This window comes from Podarcis pityusensis (assembly GCF_964106645.2).
Source record: "Podarcis pityusensis genome assembly, chromosome: 9".
NCBI lineage: Eukaryota > Metazoa > Chordata > Lepidosauria > Squamata > Lacertidae > Podarcis > Podarcis pityusensis.
In genome coordinates this window covers 34730209-34752671 of record NC_138034.1, presented here as the reverse complement: position 1 = coordinate 34752671, position 22463 = coordinate 34730209, and the positions used below count along the sequence as shown (strand labels likewise).

The 22463-nt window shown below is 39.4% G+C and overlaps 1 protein-coding gene across 4 annotated transcripts in view; it reads right to left on the bottom strand.

Annotated features, from left to right (window-relative positions):
- FSTL5 (follistatin like 5) overlaps positions 1-22463 on the bottom strand; it is a 323917-nt gene that overhangs the window by 198107 nt on the left and 103347 nt on the right. For all 4 annotated transcript variants that reach the window (XM_081021706.1, XM_081021708.1, XM_081021707.1 and 1 more), the window contains exon 4: positions 11187-11435. In XM_081021706.1, coding sequence (XP_080877832.1) covers positions 11187-11435 — 249 coding nt within the window. The remainder of the gene's footprint in view (positions 1-11186; positions 11436-22463) is intronic.

Sequence of the window (22463 nt, the reverse complement as noted above, 5' to 3'; positions counted from 1 at the left end):
AGAAACAAAGTTTTTTTTTACATTTTCATTTTTTATTAAAAAAAGCAAATATACTGTTTGAAACTTAATTGCTAGGACGTTAATAAAGATGAATACAAAAAAAAGAAGAAGTCCAAACCCAAACTATAGTGAATGAAGGTTTCACAAGGTGCTGTCTGAATGACTTTTATTTCCTGGGGCACCCTTTTTTTAATCTAGTTATAGTGCAATATTTTTTGTTTCATCTGTTTCTCTTATGTGCTTTCAACAGCTTCAAATTAAATCAATGTTATCATTATAGAAGAACAGAAAGCCTGTGGATCTAATTAGTTCTCCTTATTGGCCCAATTTGTTATCAATTTCATTAAATACAGACTTCAAGAGAAAAGGCTGGGACACATTTGCAAAGAACATTATCTTGAGAAATGTTTTCCTAGCTTTCAACAACAGCTGAACTTGAAATGAAGATTAATAAAAGAGAAATGTGACTGATTTGCAGTCAGATGCCATTTCCTTCTTATTCGTCATATAACACAAGGGGCCATAAATCCGAAGAGAGTTAACATACTTGCCCTTTATGAACCTAGCATTCAAATGCCAGTTATATCTTGAGTTATTTAAGCCAGTTTAGTCCTGTTACCTTCAGTGGAATTAAATAATAGGAGTGTCCCTGTGTCTTTAAATATTCAGTGAGCAATAGATTTGAAAGCATATAAAGAATTCAGAAAGAACCATGGGGGTTCACTGCACTACCACAGTGTTCAAGCGATTCAGATGCTTCTCTCAGAACCCTAAAAGTACACTTCAACTTGCAGAAAGTCTTCAATGTGACAACAGTCATTCACAGAAGCATGCATCATGCTGCATGATGCTGTGATACAAGAAGCAGCAAACCCCCACGTTACTCATGTGATGCTTCCAAGATTCATTTAGTGTTACAGATGTGCAGAAAAATGAAAGATACTTCAAATTCTCATACAACAGCCATGAACTTTCATTTGATTTTATCTGTTAGATTTGTAACTTGGTGAGTAAATTGTGCCTTATTATGAGGTCAGTTTGTGCATCCCTAAGCAATGATATTGAAAGATAAGGTGGGATTTACTTTTCGTATCTTTTATTATTATATAGTTTACAACTGGGTCCTGCCACAATAGGTTATATTGTAAGAAACATTTGTCTGTTCATATTTCAAGACAGCCTAAAACAGGTTCCTTGTGATGTTATTCAGGCCTCTCGCGGTAGGGGGTTGGGTTGAGTTTGAGGAACAGAAAATACATAAGGGACACCTTTCCCCTATCCCTCACAAGGCTTGTTATGGTGACTGCTGATAATGTTTTCTTCAGAAGTACAAACAAAGATTGTTTAAATTAATGCATTTGGCCAATATTTGTCCACTGGAGCCCAAACAGAATTTGTCTCTACAAAGAAATGCATGTCCACTTTTTTCTATTCCTACTCAGCAGTTCAGCTACCAACCACTGAGAAGCAAAGTGTGTGTTTGTGTTATAATAATAATAAAAAATCCATTACAATGATCAAAACACTAAAGGCATTCAATATAGAGTAGTCATGTCTATTCAACCTTCAGTAAGGATCATGCTGTCTTTTATCCAGATACAAGGCATAATAAAGAGAGCGTCTATTAAAAATGAAGCAAGAACAATGGGCACACCAGACTTCAAAGCAAGTAGAAGATTAATGTGTGATTAGCAAAGGGAACTGGAAATGATTAAGGAGTAACTGATAAACAGTTGACATATATGTGGATCACAACAAAAATTTTAAAGATAAAGTATCACAGCTCAGCATCACAGATTAGTAGTAGTACATCTGCTTTGCATGCAAAATGTCTCAAATTCAATCCATAGCATTCTCATGTAGGACTTGGAATGTCCCCTGTCTGAAAACTGGCCAGTCAGATAATACCAAGCTAGCTGGAAAAATCACTATAAGGCAGCACCCTATGTTACTTTCCTACAGACATTTCTTCACCATCTGCATTGTATTTCCTTGCATTGAAATGAATGGGGTGAAATAACATAATGACAATGTAATCAGTTATATAACTTATGTAAGTAATATAATTTTGCCATGATGGATAGTGAGATGAATAGTGTAGATTTAGGCAGAAGACCAACTACAGTGGAACTGAAACATTGCTGGGTGTGACAAATACAAGGTGGAAAGAAAATGATCTTTTCTTACATCCCTGTTTGGCAGGAACCAAAAGAAGCCAATCTAAATTATATTGGGTGTCTGTGGAGTTATTACAGTACCAACAAGCAATCACTGAAACTGCCCTGCCTGCCACTGCATACCCCCTTACCCCCAAATCAGAGCATTTGTAAACGGTGTGAAGGTGGATTTCACACACTACTCTGTTTTGTTTCCCCTGATTTTTATTTATTTTTTCAGTTTTAAGACTTACTTTCTGGGATGCTGCTTCAGAACCTATTTTCAAATAAAGATAATAATAATCCCCTCTGCTATCTGAGACTGGTTTCAGTGTGTGAAGGGAGAGAGAAAACTCCCACAACTATCCGTTTTATTCTATGCACAACCTAACTTTGCTCCTAAGATACTATTTTGTGGTAGAGTTCATATCTTAAGTTTGAAGCACAATAATTATCTGCTTTCAGATTTTCCAGAAATCATCACATCTGCTTGGTCACTTGAGTACCAGCTTTCAGCTTGGGGTCTTTAGTTTATCAATTTCAATACCCTTGTTGAGTGAGATAAAAGGATCTTTATTTATGAGGAATGGGGTATGTGGAATAAGCTTATGCTTCCTAATATTTTGATCTAGAGATTTCCAACCCATTTTGTTATAACGTAAGAATTTTGACTGAGTTAGGAGTCCCATTCTCCATCACTCCATGTTGCACTGACAACACCTTGCATGTTGCAATGTCCTCTACTTGGGAACCTGCTTGACATTTAGAAACCAAATTCACAGGACCACTTCTGTACATATTAGGAAGGCCCTGTTTCATAATTGAAGGGGCATAGATCCAGCAAAACTGCCTAAATTAAATTAAATTAAATTAATTGAACTGAAGTGTGGAGGTAATTTTTCAAAATCTTCCTTCCTCTGAAATCTCTGGAGATTGCTCTAGAAAGTTGCCAATGTTCTAGAGCAGATTTGAGGTTTAAAGTGGAACAGGTAGCCAAGATCCAAGAGTGCCCCAACATATGAGTGAAATCCACTCATGAAACTCTAAGACTTTATATTTAAATTAATTGCCAGTCACAGACTAAATTTATTTTGGTTCCTTCAAAATACTGACACATTAAAGGTCAAGGTACAACATTATCCTTTTTTAGCTACAGAAGTATCATCCTTTAGCAAAGTGTAACATCTTTTAACACAGAACTACACTGAGCATTTTTGCTATTTATTATTGTACAAATATTTCTTACCAGCCACTGTTCAGATTACTTTCAGAAATATTCATATTTTTGTGTGGATGTTGTTCCTTTCCCACTCATTATATTTGAGGCAATCTGACCTTGTGTGATCTCTTTTGTAGCTTCATATATTGTCTGCATACTAATCTATAATTTACAGTCTCCAAAGCAACTACTTGTGTGCATCTTTTCTGTTGTGTAAGAGAGATAAGATGCCCTGTCAAAGACTCAACAGCTTAAAGCAAATAAAGAAAGAAAGAAATACACCCCCTACTTACTGCTTTCTGATATTTTAAACTATATGTCTACTATGAGAGTAACATGAAAAGGAAATTCCCTTATTTCCAAACCATTTTAAAACATCATCTGAAGCATGTGAGCATAAATCAGACATAATGTGTACATATAACTATAATTACATATCACTATAATTATGTGACCAAAGTCCCTATAGTTAAGAAACTGACGTCAGGTGCATTTTACAAAATAGTAAGACAGCACATATTCACATTTAGGCTATGTTACTCTTGCTTTACCATGCAACATCATTATGCAGAATTCCTTTGAAGGCAACTATTAATATATATATTTGCCACCCTGTAAGTGTCACCATCTGTCCTGCTTCCTGCCTACTGTCCTGGCACCTGCTACTTTGTACAGCTGGCTGCCACCACTCTCCCTGTCACCTGCCAACCCTGAAGATTCCCACTGCCATGCCTACTCAGTCATCCTCTTCAAATCATTACAAAATCTTCAAGGCAATGAAATGAGGCATGAAAATACTTTCACTGCATTGAAAGTTCTCATTTGCCATGTGTGACAGGATATAACCAAAGAAAACAAGAGAGAGAAAAATTCTTCCCGCCAGGAGTGATGTCCTTTCATTTTGTTTCTTGGGTTTGTTCTAGTTACAGTGACTTGAGAATAATGTTGCAATTCAGTTGTTAGATAACCTGATAACCTTATACAGTATTTGGGAGTCAGTATACATAGCAGTCAACGTTTCCCTTTTTAAAAGGGAAATTCCCTTATTCCGAATAGGATTCCTCACAAGAAAAGGGAAAAGTTACCAGCTATGAGTATATATATTCCTACCATTTTTCTCACAGGAGTCCAGAGCAGCATACACATAATTTTTAAAATCATTGAATTAAAACCGATGCCAAGCTACATACCTGATGGGGAATGCAACCCCATCTAGAAGAGGTCACATGCCTAATTCCGGGACTCAAGAGCCACATATCCACAGTACCTCCACCATCTTATCAGGATTCAGCTTACTGTACTACAGCCAGCCAGTCTCTGCCTTCAGACACCAGTCTAGCTCATGAACAGCTTCTCCTGATTCAGAAGGAATTGCGAGATAGAACTGCATATCATCAACATACTGAAAACGCCTCTGTCCAAATACTCTTCCCCAATGATAGGAGCATAACCACTGCAACTTGGTACCTCCCAGTATCAATCCAACAAGCAGCAAGATACCATGATTAATGGTATCAAAGACTGGCAAGTGGTCAAGAAGAGTCAACAAGGTAGTTTTCCCCATAAAGGTCAACAATCAGGGCAACCCAGGCTGCTTTGGTGCCAGAACCAGGCCTGAAGCTGAGATGGGACCAGTGGTCCAGTTACCTAGGGGTGATGGAAGTTGTAGTCCAAAACAGCTGGAGACCAAGGTTTGGGATAACCTGGTCTAGAAAATCCATTATATTCATACTTATATTCAGTCAGTCAGTTCCCACTCTCTCTAGGTGCTTCCAGATAGGGGGCTTAATTTGCAAAAGAGTCACTGAGTTATTGCCAACAAGATGTTGTCGTTATACTTACTGGATTTTCCCGGGAAAGGGTAAACCTGGATTAAACGGAGGGAAATATTGGGGGAGGGAATAAGGGTTGGCAGTTTGATGCCAACAATGTCATGTAGATTCTGCACAAAACTGCACAACTTGTGTGCATAAGGAAACACCTTTAATCGTGTTGCCCAAGAAAAGGATATTTATGACTGGACAGTAGTCCTGGGAGGGGCTTTTTAAAGAATGGGCATGCTTCCTTCATGGTGGCAGACACCCCTCCCACAGTATTTGAGTTGGACTTGGTCTCTGTGAACTTCTGTTTCTGTTCTCACTTACTCTTCTCTGCAGGGAAGAAGCATAACATACATATATAAGCCTATTTATTAGAAAATCTTTGTCACAATGTCTGCATCATCTAGGGGAACAGAGGACATGAAATCTTTTTATAATTTGTGTTTCCAACGCTACTTTAGAGGGGAGGCCCTAGGCAGATGGCAAAAAAACAAAACAAAAATAGTGTGTACAATTTTCACAATAAGGACGTGAATCAGCAGGGCTACAGACTGTGCAATTCGCACACCTTGAGTGACAACATGAAGTCTCTTTAATTGCCAGCCATGAATTTCCTCCTAGTTACTGCACAATGTGTTTGGAGTGCAATGCCTGATGACATCACTGCCCACTTTCACAGTTTATTGTTACACAGAAAAGAAGTTCAGTTCCCAAGATAAAGGACAATTCTGAGCTTCTGAATGCAGAAGCTAGCCATCCGTTCATGCTGACAGGACATACAGTTAAGGACACTGTCAGAATCAGAGTGGAACATTTTCTAAATCATTTGCAATCGCCACCCACAGCGGGTTGTTAATGGCACATTGGCACCAATCAACAGCATGTTGTTTATTACTGTCATCAAACACTTCTCTGTTCTCTCACTTGACCAGCCTGCAACAGTGCTGGGCAGAAGGAGATGGCTGAAAACCAGCTGAAGTAATGGCCAAGGTGGCTTCTGAACACACTCAAAGATCTGTCATTCCAGTTAACTCAAAAAATGCAGAAGCTTTGTGATTCATGTGTCTAGACATCCCTACCAGCATGGTGTAGTGGTTAAAGTGCTGGACTAGGACTTGGGAGACTAGGGTTCAAATCCCCATTCAGCCAGGAACACCACTGAGTGACATTGAGCTAGTCACTATCTACCTGCCACCACTATTGTGGTGGTCAATGAAAACAGAATCCCATTTCATATCTCCATAGGAAAAGCCTAGCAATGAGAAGCATTTGCAAAAGTACCAAAACAGTGTCCCTGGAACTTACTATATAACACATTCTGTTCTCCAAGTTTACTTGAGAATGAGGACACCACAAATACCTGTCTCTGCTCTTCAGTTACTGAATGTTACTTCCTCCCCTGAAATTTTGTTCAGACCCATCATCTGATGACAGCATTACAAAATATTGAGAGTAAATAAATGATTACAGAACAAAAAACACAGAGAGAGATTTACCAATGTACCTGCAGTATGGAATGAAGGGAGAGAGCACTAAACAGGTTGAAACGATTCATCTCTCTGAGCTGAGATATGAAAACTGTGGTTTTATGTATTTTGTGTAGTTTACTTTTCCCCCCCCAGGAACACGCTTCAGCTTTCCACCATGAAATGAAACAGGACAACATATTGAAATGTACACATATGGTTGGCAGCATCTAACAAACTCATCACTAGATTAGCTCATGGTTCATGTCCTCCCACTGATCTACAAGCCAGGAAAAAGCAGAAGAAAATATGTTGTACAACAGCAAAGAACAATCAAGAAGACCTAGCTGGTTTAGAATCTCCCTTATCTTGATAGATGTGGTCTGTGACTGAGTTCCTCGTTGAGCTGAGTCTGCACAGGAAGAATTCAGGTCAGACACCAGGGAAAGACAAGGAGGCAATTTATCCTTTTCCCCTGCCTCAGACACACAATTTGTGTGCTTTTACAAGTGAGGGGAAGAGTCACTTCCTTTATTTTTGGAGGGGGGGTAGGGTAGAAGAAAGAAAGTGACAAAATAATGAGCGGGAAGCAAGTTTCCAAATTAAATTCCCTACGGCCATATCTGTGCATACTTTATCAACATACAGGAACAGATGTCAGACACATTTGTGCTCCTCTTTTATGTACATTGTTAAGCCTGACTGGTGGCCTGCCATAGGGCCAATGCAAAAGCGCTTTCCTGACAGGCAGAAAGTGTTGGCTAAAGTTCTCTGTAACAGTTAAAACTGGAAATATGATAATCTCTGAAAAGTAGTACTTACATAGCTTTAGAAGGCGTAGTATGACTCCAGATAAACCATTTTTTTTCTGCTTAAATTCTAATGTAAAGGTAAAACTGCTTACCTTCTGATCAGCAAGCCCAAGAGGCTCAGTGGTTTAGACCACAGCACCACCCGCGTCCCTTTTAAATTCTAGTATACAGTGGTTTCAAATACGGTATCCCAAATACCCCAAATACGGTGCAACAGAATTTCCCTTCACTGTATCTTGTCCTGGCACACCCCTGAACCCTGCCCCAAATCTGCTCCAGAGGGTTAGGAGAACCCCCAAAAGATACTAACAGGGTGCAGGGGGTAAAGAAAGGGAGGGGAAGTTTCACTGCAAGCCATAACTCTTCACAGTAATGGAATTTCTCTGTTGAATACTGCCCATAATATTTAAATTATGAGTATTTTACAGTCTGATATTATAATCCAACCAGCATAATAATGCTGCAAAATGTCATGATCCAAATCAGATTCTGTTCAAGCTCTATGAAAAAAATACATTTTGATAGGCATAATGAACATTCTTATAATTATGAACTACTATAGCCGATAGCTAACCTGCCATTTCTGAGATTCCAATTGATATGTGCAGACAAATTGGGTAAATACTACTAAAGAACAAACTGTGAGGTTCCTTTTGCTTAGGGTACCACTACTTTGTGGGAGGGATTCAAATGCAAACTGGAAATTTAGGTTTCCACAATTAAAGTGAAGTAGAACATGCTGTTGTCCTGGCACAACAAATCTACTTTATTAAAAAACAAAAAACTTTTTTGCAGTTAGGACAGCGATGGGGAAATGCATAGAAAAGGATGGGGTAAATGAATGATTAACCAGAATATATACATAAACACCCTGCAAGCAAATCAGGATGAATGTTCATTGTTGTATAACCATCCTGCAAGCAAAGTAGAACAAATGTTCAATAAAGATCAGACATGCTCTAACCTCCTTGTAAGCTTTTTTGAATGAAATCAGGAAGAAAACACAATAAAGAGGTCATCTGGAGGAGCCATTAGCCATCTGACTGTCACATGTCAAAACATCCTGTTGTATTTTTAAAGGAGAGTATAAGGAGAGGTGGGACGCGGGTGGCACTGTGGTCTAAACCACTGAGCCTAGGGCTTGCCGATGAGAAAGTCAGCATTTTGAATCCCCGTGATGGGGTGAGCTCTCGTTGCTCGGTCTCAGCTCCTACCAACCTAGCAGTTCGAAAGCACGTCAAAGTGCAAGTAGATAAATAGGTACCACTCCAGCGGGAAGGTAAACGGCGTTTCTGTGCGCTGCTCTGATTTCACCAGAAGTGGCTTAGTTATGCTGGCCACATGACCCAGAAAAACTGTCTGTGGACAAACATTGGCTCCCTCGGCCAGTAAAGCAAGATGAGCGCCGCAACCCCAGAGTCGTTCGCAACTGGACTTAACTGTCAGGCATCCTTTACCTTTTTATAAGAAGAGGTAGACATCAAGCATGCAAAATTTCATCAGTATAATTACTTTCCCAATAACAGTGTCCATTAGTGGTCAGGGCAAATTACTGGTTCACTAGTAAATTTGCATGCATGAGGAACTCCCACAGGTAGCTTGATGGGAGGGTGAGAAAGCATACTCTGTAGAGGATAAATGGTTCTTATCCAGGATGGTTAAATGCTTCCTCCAGTATCAGAAGATAAACAAGAAACAAGATGCTGTACAAGACAGAGCTTTGGTCTGAGAAAGCAGAACTCAACTTAAATTCTGACAGCAGGCACTCTGGTCTGTGAATCTCAGCTATTTGCAGCAAAGGAGTTAAATGAAAAAGTTACATCGAGCAGAATGTAAATGCACATTAACAACATGTACAAGTGTTCCTGAGTTTAATTGTTCTGGTTGTCACATATGAGACCATCCTTCAATATAATACAGAACCGCTAGTCTAATTTCAGCTCCCACACCTTTCACCCTTCCAATAATTATGCATTCTTCCCAAAATGCCATCCCATCAGCATCTACTTCACTTCCTTTGTTGCATGACCTCCACAAGTCGAGTCAGTCAACTGTTATGCTAAACTTTTAAACTGAAATTACTATAGGCTCCCCCAAATGCAAAAGTTATTAGCAGGGCAGCAATTATGGAATGGAGAAAATGCAGTGCAATGGTCACTGCATTTCTATTACACCGCAGAGATGAGCCAACAAAACAAAACAAAATTGCCTCATTTGTATTGCATTCATATTAAAAATGAAGGCTGGATTTTATTCCAATGCAAGCAGACTCTTATAAAACATCTTGTAGACCTCAAATTTAAAAGGCTCCATTATGTACTAACAGAACTGAAATTGTATCCATAACTTTAACTTCTTCCTTGGCATTAGGCTTGCCAGAAATAAACTGAATATAAAAGCTGTGCCTTATGTTCTGTATGAAATGCTCCTGTATGTGTGTTTTCTGCATGGAAAAAGGGGGCCTTGCCACCTCTAACAGTTATTGTTAGATTAATCATTTCTTTGTGCTCACAGTGGGGGAGCTTAAAGATCACTTAAAAATACCAGCTTATGTCTCTCACTCTATGGATATGCACTAAAATGTACACAGGCTTAAAATGCAATCAAAGTGCAGGATCATGTCTATAATTAAACTCCATTGTCTACAGAGCACACATCTCTTAACAGAGCAGTTGGAATGGATACAGCACTTCCAGAACCAAGTTAGGGGGAAATGAACTAAGCAGAAAGGCACAAATCAATGGTCAAGACTTAAGCAAAACCTAACCGGTAACTCCGTATGCATTTGATCAACGTGAGATGAATTTATTATAATTCTTGAAGGCATTTTAATGAGCAACATTGTATTCATGGTGAAGTGTATATGAAGAGGGGTTAATTGTATGAGTTAAAGACACACATCTTCTAAAAAATATGGCTCCTCAGTTGGAAAGAACTTATGTTCTGCATCACATACATGCTTGGATTTCATGGGTACTTCTCAAACCAGTATCAGAGAATAGCAACCCTATTGTAAAAATCTGCACATAAATTAGGCCTCAGAAATGGACCTGACTGAGAAGTTCAGTCACTGTAAAATTGGCATGGGCTCTCATTTTCTGAATTTTCAGCACCCATTAGTTTTGTGTTGTATTGCCCTGTGACTTCAAAAGCCCCCAAGACTTCTCACAATCACATGAAACAAAATTTTAAGAAATTATCAAAATAAACATTAATATTTGTCCCGACAGATAAAAAGAGTGAAAAGCAGAATCAAAACAGCAGTGACAAACAAGATAGAAGCCAGGATCTTAAAATAATACAAAAGCTTTAGACAACAAGGCAAGATAGAATGGTAACTCAAAGATTAGGCTTCTAGCAGGAAGCTATACACATGCAGCCTCTGCAGTGGTTACATATTTCTCCATTAAACTCTGGAACTGCATTACTTTATCACAGTTTTATTCACCTCTTCAAACCAAGGTCATAGGAATCTTGGTTACAACAGTGTCAAAAGCCACGCTTGATCTATATTCCAAGGCTTCTCAGAAAAGACACAGAGAAAACTGGGCGTAGCTGAGACACATATCTAGGGGAAGAGAGTTTTGTCAGATTAAGTTTTCCTACCACTGCTTCACAATACACCGTGCAGAATTTTATCAGCGCTCCAGCTGAATTAACTTCAAAATATGCAGCTGGCTAGAGTCTTCAAGGCATTGTCCAAACGCGCTTACCTTTGAAGAAGCAGTCTTCATTGTGAACGATGGTAATCTTTTGCTTTTTCAGGCAGGCAGCTCGGTGTACTTCACAGTGGTTTTCATAGAATTCACCATCTGAGCCACAAACAGGCTTGAAGTGAGGCTTGCAGTGCTCCATGCAGACACACTCTGCTTGCCCTGTTCCTCTGTTAACAACACAGTGCCTACCCAAACCACAGTACTTGTTTTCACACGATCCAAGGTGAGCATCATGATTCACGTATCCTGAAGAGAAAAATAAGAAAATGCCATCAGATTGTATGTCATCATCACCTGAGGGTTACTGTCATACACAAAGTGGCTCAGAAATAATAAAAAACAATGAAGAAACAAATTCTGGAAACTGGCATAGTCTACTCCATATCCATCTATTACTACACAAGAATAAGGGGGCAGAAATAGAAAAGGGTGGTGTATACTGGGGTGGTCATCAACTAACCTTTACTCAGAGTAGACCCATTGAAATGAATATTAGTTACATCCATTAATTTCAATAATGTCTATCAGAGTAAAAGTTAGTCGAATGCCACCCCTGGAATTTGCAAGAAATTGTTTTGGAAAGCAAACTTACTCAGCGTGATAATTTCAGCAATTTTCCTGTCAATGAAAATTGCTTTTGGACAATTCAAGTACTCAGGAGTCAGGGGAAAAAAAATTTGGTGGGGGAAGACTGAGGTATATGTCCTAAGTGGAAGGGAGAAAAAAGACCCAGCCATGGTACATGAAAATCTGTTTTAAGATTCACTTAATGATATTTAATGGTGTTGTTGATTAGCGGTGGCTTGTTCCTATTGAGCATGGTGGGGTGGAGCCCAAACAGCAGGTGGAGCCTGAGCCAATGACAAACAGAATTAACTGACTCTAATTTTGTCCCTATCCTTCTTTCCATTGAGACTAAGGAGGCAGCGCCGCCACCACTTGGACTGGATGTAAATAAGAACAAAGGCCAAAGTCCATTCATTTCATTGGAGTAGCATATATACAGTAACTGGATGCAGGGCTGGAGTCTTAAATATGTATCGGGACCTACACAAGGAAATAATTCATATCGCATCAGACCACTGAAGAGAGGTTCTTCACATGCTTCATTTAAAGGATCAAAGTCCTGCAAAAGCAGTTCTGTTCTCCTTTCCTGCTACTCAAGCATTCTTCATTGGAAATTCCAAAGAGTGTTACCCAAACCAAACAAGCCACAACTGAGTGAAATTCTTTAGGACTGTCATGTTCTCAGATTTTAGGTGCTGTCTCGGAAATTGGGTTTAACATCCTGAGGGGCAGTGCCCAGTTGTGCACCTTCAAAGAAGGGCTCATCCTGGGATTCAGTCCCCAAACCTCACAGACTTTCCCCCCGGTCCTCACGCATGCATCATAACATTTATTTAAGTTCATCCATTGGAAACACAACACCATCTATACCAATAAAAGTTATATGTGCATCTTATTTAAAGTATCAACAGTTCTTGTAACTCAGGATCCCTCCAGAAGCCATTCTTTTTATTGTGCATTCTTGATCATTTGTACTCAGGGGCAGTTATACACAATCCAGCTTTCACTACTGTTCATACCTGCAAAAAAAAGGGGGAGGGGCTAACATGCTGCTTTGTTTCCAATCAGTGCTTACCCATAGCATCCTTCTGAAATGTTGTAGCTTTTCATGTTTGGGGATAGGGGTGTCCTGCTTTTGTTGTGCTATAGTGCAAGGGTGTTGCTCGAGATGACAATAATGTGGTAACATTGGGAAAGCCTTGTAGAGCAACATGTGGATGGTTCAGTATAAATTCATTGTTAGTTCACTATTATTGCATGAATGACATGTGGTAGAAAAAAATAAAAACCAAGGGGACCTCATTCTGCTGAGGAGTGTGTGTGTTTGTGTTTGTAGAATTGGTTGTCATGCAATCTATTAAACTCTTTGAGACTTCTGAATTCTGGCCTACATTCTATTTTATTCAAGGTTAATTAGCTCAGATTAGTTAAGGTAAAGTAGTCAGCCTATATTGACTCCTACATCAGCATACTTACAGGGGATTAAAAGCCTTCTGCTGTGTTCAGTTTAGCCCTCATTCCCAGAAAGTCAATCTTAGTTAGGAAAGGGAACTTTGACCTGCTCAAACAAGAGCTGAGATCCAGGGGGGTCTCGTTCTGCATGCGCAACACATTCATATGCACACTAGGTTTTCTGTATTATTCTCCCTTACTATAGCTCTCTATGCGGCTCATTTGTGCAAGCTGATAAATAGTTTAAATCCAGCAACAAACCCTGGGAGTTTTGAAAGTCTCTTATTTGCCATACTTTTTTTTTTTTAGTGGCACCGATGGGGAGACTATATTACTGGAAATTCTGTATGTGAGAGAGAGGCGGGAGGAAAGAGAGAGAGAGAGAGAGAGAGTCTATCTACAGAACAGATCAGTATGGATTAATGAATCCTCAAAATAACACCACCAAGGAGAGGGCTAAGAGAGACCTAGTGGAATTATATACTGCAGATTGCATAGCATGACACAAGTAAATATGATGATATACTGCAGATGCAGTTATTCTATTCAGTGTACTGTAACCATAAATTCTATTTGCACTCGCTTAAAAAAAAAAAGTAAAGCACTATCAATTATTTCAAGAGGTATGAAAAACGCAAAAGCATATCTTCAAATTCCCCGGGAATATTTTGTTACATGGCTATATTTCTATTTGATTTTCCTGAGCAGCTAAATTCTTCAACACATAACACATACTCATTGGTAAGGAATACTATATGCATGTATGAGATAACTAGAGATGAGGTAACTAGAGATGTGGGCAATAAGGACATACACTCGGAATGTTTAATTCACACCCCCACATCCCCAGCGCAACTCAGATGATGCAAACTAGAAATCTGTCAGTATTTGTTATGTATTCAGTGGTCTGTGTTTATCTGAGCTTGAGTCTGGACTAAGGATTCTGAGCTCCTGTGTTCTGATTTGATACATGATATCTCATCACAGAACATTTCAGGATGTGGGCCTCTGCCATTGGCTCTTAAACTCTGAGTCATGATTCGCTGCTTAGAAGTTTAGTCAGCCAATCACATTGGGAGTGGGAGTGGCCCAGGCTTTCAGAAATGTATATAAGCAGTTGCTTTGCCCCTGTTGTCCAGTTCTATTAGTTCATTAAAGGTTCTTGCTGTTATCACTGTGTCTTGCCTCGTGGGAACCCACCTACACTTAAATATTAATGTACACATATTGCTTTACAATTTATCTTGTAGGCACAGTGCTCAAATACTTCCTCACCATGTGTAACTCACTACCATAAACATTGAGATAGCAGACATAAAATAAAAAATTTGGGAGAAAACTGATTATCAACTGTAACTGCAAAAACTGAGAGAGAAACTGCTGTGGATTTCTGATTTGCTAACTTGAGTAGTTTTTCTATCACATACTTTCAGCAGCACTTCCATATTAATTATGCCAGAGTTGTTATATTCCATATAACTGTATGCTCAAATGTATTTCTCCTAAAACAAATGAGTTTATATCTGGATTTTAATGGACAGTGCACGCCAAGGAAGCTCTACAGAGACTCTTTAACCATTTTGTCTAAGCCCGTAGGGGGTTTGGCCACACCATCAGCCTGACAAAGATCAACATGCAGGTTCAGGATTGTGCCAGCGCTCCATGCATCAGCATTGATGACTACACGCTTAAGGTATGCACTGAATCAGGAAGGTTTTGGGCATCACATGGCAGAACAGAGTCTCAAACAATGGTGTGCTTTCCCAGACCACATTCCCAGCATGTTTGCACTCCTTTCTCAGTGATTTCCTATGCTATCTTGGTCATCTACATCTATTGCTGCCAACAATGCTGACAAGCAAACATCTTCAACAGATGCCACTGGCTGCATTCAGTGTCATCTGGTGTGGTGACTGACTCCTTCAAGATTCATTTTCAAAATTCATCATCATCATCTATATTATCATGCTGTACGGAAAATGAATGACTTTTCATACTCCAGAAGGAGACACAATTGGGCCTCCTCTGGATTTCCGAGAACTGCTTTTCTTCACTATCCACTATAAGCTTCTTCATCAAATCCGTACAATGAGTTTGCACAAGCTATCAAATCAAGACAGTTCTTCTTCCTGCCCATTAGCAGGAGGTCTATCAGCTCTGTGCTGTGGAAGAGCATGCTGAAACATGCCAACAAATAGCAGCAGTCACTCAATTGAAAAAAATAAACATTGATGCTTTTGGGTGGCCATCAAACAGCTGAGCAGTGACATAGCCTTATATGCACAAAATGCTTGCAGTACAATAACCAATACAGACAAGCAACAATTAAAACTGTAAACCAGCCATTAGTCAGTGGTTAACAGAGTAGTTCATACAACATGAAAATACACCTTCTAAGTGCATTTGCTGCAATTAGACAAAGTGTAACTCATTTGTACAATATCCAGAAAGGTCATTGTACTATTCAAACAAACAGAAGGATCATATCCATTCTGATATTAATTTTCTATGACTAATGGTAAACAACGTCCAGGCAGATTGAATCAATTTTATCTAGTAATCATGGTCACACATACATTCACTTGCACTATACACTAGATAATTCACAATCGGCAGCTTACATAAACTGGATATAATTTAATCGTGGAACAATATGTCTTTACATATTGCATAACAATATGCAGGGCACACATGGTTTGAATTCTGTTTTACTGGCTGTGGATAGGCTTAATAAGAATGCCTACTAACATTGCAAAGGTTACCATACCCATTGCAACATTAGTCTGTTGCAAAGCATAATATGCAGCCTTCCAGTGTTCTGTCAAATGAAGAGATGAGTTTTGAAGGACACAAGGGTCATGAAGGCTTTCCAACTATTGCGTTTATCGGAGGAATGTAACTTAGATGAACTTCATATGTCTTTCCAACATCCCTGTGATATGGGCTTTTATAGTAACAAATGAGCATGAGTCCTTTTTGAAACAGTATTTCCAATAGTATTTCCAACACAGGCACTGAGTTGCACCCAACATTGGGGGGCTGACATCACTGTTGATTTGGGAGAGACCAACCAGGCCTGGTTTGACATCCCATCAGGCCACGCCATGTCAGGACGACATCCTGCCAGGCTCCCTCTGCCCCCTCAAGACTGGGGGGGGGGGGTTAGCCCCATTTCAGCGGACATGGGGGGGCTGTGGAGGCTTCAGCCCCATAGAGTTGATGTGCCTGCCTTCCACCACCCTCCCACCTGCAAAACAAATATTTTGAGCCTGAGCTCAAATGTGTTTATTTGTTGCTTTGTATTTTCCTGATTGCTTTGCCAGATTCTCCCTTACTATGAGAATGAGAGAGGAGCAAACCAGGAACATTATACCTGATTTAAGGAGATCTCTGAAGGGATAAATAAAATTAGGTGGTGTGCCAACAGGTGAGGATGATAAAACAGCAGTGAAATGGGTCATGGACTATCAATATGCAATTGACAACAAGTCGCTATTATGATCAATTAACTGTTCAGTGGTAGTTGTAGATTTTATATTATCTAGGTGCCAAATGTATTGGCATTTACTGTATATGGAAGGAACATTTTATCTGTCCTAAATTTAGCAGGCTAATTATTATTCCTATCTGTATGAGGCATCAGCTGCCAGTACACAAGTGTAAACCCAAAGTCTTTTATACAGTACACTGGGATGGGGAATGTTTTTCAGCCCAATACCTGCATTCTGTTGAGGACAACTTTCTGAGGGTCTCATGCCACTGGTGGGCAAAGCCAGAAGCAAAAGTGGGCAAAGCAACAAAAGTAAATGTTATGTTTGTACAGTAGAGTATCTGTAAACACTTGCATACCCCTCTCTCCTCCATTTGGACAAGCAAGAGGCATTATCAGAATTGAAGGGCACATTGCAGCCAAGACAAAAACACTTGCGTAATAAAACTAGGCTAGTGGGATGTGGCTGGGGGAGAAAGGAGAGAGAATTGCCGGAAATGTATTCCCTTCTCATTCCACCGACAGAAGCCTTAGTGCCAGCTGAAAGACACCACCGGATGCAATTCATTGCATATACAGAACAAATTGTTAAATGTCCTGCTTGGGGTAGAATTGTCAAATTCTTGAGGCCAAATTCTATAAATCATTACTATGCTTGGATTGGAAAGCATACAACATATCACAGGCGGGCAAGTATTCAGAATTATTGCACCATATGGAGACATCACAATGTACTGTGTTGCTAGACTTCTTTTTGGGCTTCATTTATTATTGTAATTGACTCTCTGCTATCTGAAGGGAAAAGGCTAACAGTGTAAAGAAAATAATTGGACCGAAGAATATTGGTGCAATGATATTACACCCATTTCCTCCTAGAAAAGATGCTTACTGTGACAGCAATTATAAACCCAACGAAGCTGCAAAAAGAGAAAATTCAATAATCCTTGCTAGGGATCCTTAGGAAAGGGGTCAAAAATAAAACTTCCTTTTTTTTTTCCATTGTCTTTATACAACCTAATGGTGTGACCACACTTTGAGTACTGTGCACAGTTCTGGTTGTCAGGTCACAAAAACGATATTGCAGAGCTGGAAATGGTACAGAAATGGGCAGCAAAATGATTGGAGACCTGGAGTAACTCTCCTACAAGGAGGGGTAAGTTTTCAATTTAGTAAAAAGGTGAAGAGTGGGGGATATTAATTAATGTTCTTACATTTATATCTCCCCCCATTTATTCCATCATGAAACCCAAGGCAGCGTCTACATGTTCCCAAGACTCACCCAGACATTGACTGCACCCAGACCTGCTTAGTTTCAGGAAGATAGTTTCTTTCTGTGACTTCTGACTATATCCTGAGACTATTTATATATGATGGGTATATATACAATTGTGCATGGTATGGGATTAACTAAAAAGAGAAAGCTCATAATGGTATCAAATTGTTAGGAGTATTTTTATGGCAATAAGAGTTCTTTGACGTTACAGTCATATTCCCTACTTTCTCAAAAGCAATCATGTATGTCATTACTTTCTAAGTGTATTCTTGTGTGGAATGGAAAGATAGATGGTACTGGACTTTCTGTCCATGTTCAGAATAAATTCATATTTAAAGTTCTATTACATAAAGAAAACAGACATAAATGTGACGGGTTTTAGAACAGTATCCTTCTACACAGAACATGTCTTTTCTCCATGCCCTCAAACAACAAAACAGGAAATGGGGAGGTTATAGCTGGTGAGTGAAGGGTTAAGCATCTTCTATTATTGGGCAAGGTGATTTAGGTTGTGGTCGCTGAACAACTCCAGGTATGCCTGTGATTTAGGTTGTGGTCGCTGAACAACTCCAGGTATGCCTGGAGGATGTGGATTATTTGGATCCTTTCAAGTCGGGATTCAGGCCTCATCATGGCACTGAAACTGCCTTGGGCATGCTGATTGGTGATCTCTGGCAGGTTAGGGACAGAGGTGAAAGCTGTTTCCTGGTCCTGCTGGATCTCTCAGAGGTCTTTGATACCATCGGCCATTACATCTTTCTGGACCATCTAGAAGTTTTTAATGTCTGACATTTTGTTATTTTTTATATTTTGCTGGAAGCTGCCTAGTGTGGCTGGGAAAACCCTGCCAGATGGGTGTCGTATAAACAATACAATTATTATTACTGTTATTATTGCTGTTATTGAGTATTCAGAAAATGAGGGGGCATACTAAGTATTAACTTTTTCAAATTAAAAAATGCTGACAGTGTTGTACACCATGCATTTAATGTAATAGATAGTTAGACCCTGATACTCATTAATCACAACCTTAAATTAGCAAAATGTACCACTTTCAAACAAATCGCAAACTCAGTTTCATTCCATGTAGAAATGAGTACACCATTATGTAAACTGGCAACAAACTGGCAAGAAACCATTTCTCAGCTGTTATACTCATCTCAGAACTGGATGAAATCACAGATTGGGAACAACAATTTGTGAAAAACTGAGAAAGTCTTTTAAAATCTGAGCAATTCTCAGAGCTTAGTACCCCAACATATGCCAAGAGGAAGAAATTGAGACATGTAGGTTCAATGCCACTGCCAACTAATCGTTGATTTAAGGCATTTATATATAGTCCCCAATAGCTAGGCAGCTCAAGGCAACAATAAAAATGAAATAAAAATACATACAACAAAGCAGGTCACCAATATAACATATAAAAGTAGCACAAAAACATGAATGGTGAGGCTAAAACTGATAAGAACTGGAGAAGTTTAAAAGGCACAGGAGAATAAAATTGCATTTGCCAGGTGCCAAAATGGTGCCAGGTGAGTCTTTAAGTCTTGAAACCAGCTGGGACCCTAAACCAAAGCTAATGTCATGGCTCGTTGTCTGGAGACAAGCAAGCCAGATGGCAGGTAGAACAGGCAGCCTGGGAGCTAAGTCTCTTTTTGATGAAGGAAACAGAGCACACTTAGCAGTTTTTTTTATAATGATGTGGAATCCTATTGATTCCTTGGGTCACTGATGAAATTGTAGCTACTATATCTCTAGTGAAAGGTAAAAACGTAAAGGACCCCTGGACAGTTAAGTCCAGTCAAAGGCGACTATGGGGTTGTGGCTCTCATCTCACTTTCAGGCTGAGGGAGCTGGCGTTTCTCCATAGACAACTTTCTGGATCATGTGGCCAGCATGACTAAACCACTTCTGGCACACCAGATCACCATGACAGAAACCAGAGGGCACGGAAATGCCATTTACCTTCCCACTGCAGCGGTACCTATTTATCTACTTGCGTGCTTTCGAACTGCTAGGTTGGCAGGAGTTGGGACAGAGCAATGAGATCTCACTCTGTAGTGGGGATTTGAACTGCTGACCTTCTGATCGGCAAGCCCAAGAGGCTCAGTGGTTTAGACCACAGCGCCACCCGTGTCCCATATCTCTAGTAGCGATGTTGATGGAGCACAGTAGATAGCAGGCTTCCATTCACTACTCTGAAAAGCTATCTATTGCGGCAGAGATTAAGGCACCCAGTTTGTACTGTCAGAAAGCACAATTCAAAGTCCCAAGTGCCCTACAATTAGAGCTTGTCCACACTTCTGCTTGTCCCGTGCTTTCTAAGGCAAGGAACTGAGAGGTTTTTTGTTGGCCCCACCACTTTTCCTAAGAAAAATCCGCTGTTTACCGCTGAATTGTAACAAATGTCAATCGAAACCTCTCTGACCTGTGCCTACAAAGCAGGGAGCAAACAGAATAAAACATAGACCGAACTCAAGTGTGGACGAGCCCTTACTCATCACAGCAGTGGCAAAAACAAGAGTGTGTGTAAAAGGAGAAGTGGGGAGAGATAATAGTGGATAAAAACAAAGCTCAGATGATGAATTAAACCAATTAATGCACACAGCCTTAATTTTAACATGCTTTTAAAATGGATAGCTCCAACTAAGCAACTATTTTAAAAAGGTATAAGAACCTGGGGAGAGCTGAATAAATTGTTCTTACCTGCGCTAAGTGATGGAAATTTAATTACTACTTCGACAAAGCACTGCAGCTCTTTATGAAGGCACTGCTGTAAAAACAACAGCAGACTTTCCCCATAATCTTTGATATCTAAACAACAGTTTGGATTATCTTGATAGCCAAATACATAAATGTTTGGGGATTACTGACAAGAAAAGCTTCTTACAAAGGAACAATTTTGCAGGTTGAACAAAAGATAGGGCTATAATGCAAGTTTCATGCCGTTTTCCTTAAGTCTGAGCAGTATTAAGCAATTGAGCTGTCCAAAGAAGGGCTTGATGATATTAAAAAAAGCAAAGCTATAGAAATGGTCATGCAATTGACATTTTAGGCAGGACTGAAAATTAAAAGGGCACAGTCTCATTTAAAGGTATTATGTTTGAAAACTCATGTTTTACAAATAATGCAATCAAAATAATTAAAAATACAATAAGATAAACAGTCAGAGTTAAAAAATATCCTCAAAACTCATCAGTAGCCAGTAAAAACCATGGTAAACAAAATGTTTCTGTGCTGGAAATGCATCACTCTTTACACAAGACTTATTTCTGGAGGAGACCGATCCAGAGCAGTTCACAGCCTCCATACAGGAAGCTTTTTTTTTTACATTATTGCTAAGTATTGAATCACAGTGGGCTAGACCTGTATACGTGACTAAAACCTATACTAACAGCAACTGCTGCGATGCTTCATAGAATGTTACATCACTCACAGTCAAGAAATGCCACTGCATAAACATCCAAATTCAACTGGTATTATGTCACTCTGAAAAGAGAAAGTATTCAGAGATAGAAGAAGTTCACAGATTCAATAGCTATAAACTGTGCTGCTCTTCCCTTCTGACAGCTTTAGATTGTAAGATCATTGAGAACAAGGACCTATCATTTTATGATTATGAAACTTGGCAGAGCATTGTGTAAATTGCTGGTGCTCTAGCTGCAAATAATTTTATATAGTTGACAAGCACACTCTACCCCATTCCCCCCACCCCCTTTTAGCAATGTTTTCAGTGACTTCCGGGTTTGCATGTGTGCACGACTGCATGTCATTCGGACACACATTAATCAGTCGTTGCCTGTAATGGCAGGAATAATTGGGTCTTGCACTGCAATCATTTATTTATAGCATAAAAGCTGGTTATCTGTTTTGGGGCCAACTACTGTTGGCATAAGGAAGAACTCATAGGTTTGAGTTACACGAAACACTTCAGACTGAAAGAATGGTTAGTCAATTGACAGCTATCCAAAGAACAGCTTGGTTAGAAGGCAAATATTTTTTTTAGCCATGGAAGATATTGCATTTCCTTTTGTGACTCACTTCCTGAGATCTTGAATCTATTATTGAAACATTAAAGTCTGTAATCCAGCACACAGATACACACATGTAACTCCCACTGCAATAAATGGGACTTATGTGCAAGTAATTGTGGGCGGGATTGAGGCTCAAAGGTTTTAGTTGATGCTGAGTTAATCTGTCTGATTATTTCTGTTAATCACTAAAATAAAAAAAAAGCCAGAAGAATATCAGTCCGTCACCCACAAGCTTCAAACATCAAGACAACTTGCCGGGGAGAAAAGTAGAGTTGAAAGAGAATCCAAGTGAAACTTTCATGGAGGCAGATGGATTGTAAGAAACACAGAGGATTTCAACTCTTTTATACTCTATAGCCAGTGAAATCCTGAAGGAAAACTGAGTTTAGAAAATGGGAAGAGTAAACCTAAGACACTCAAATGCAGCAATAACAGTCCAAATAAAACTGTCATGTGGT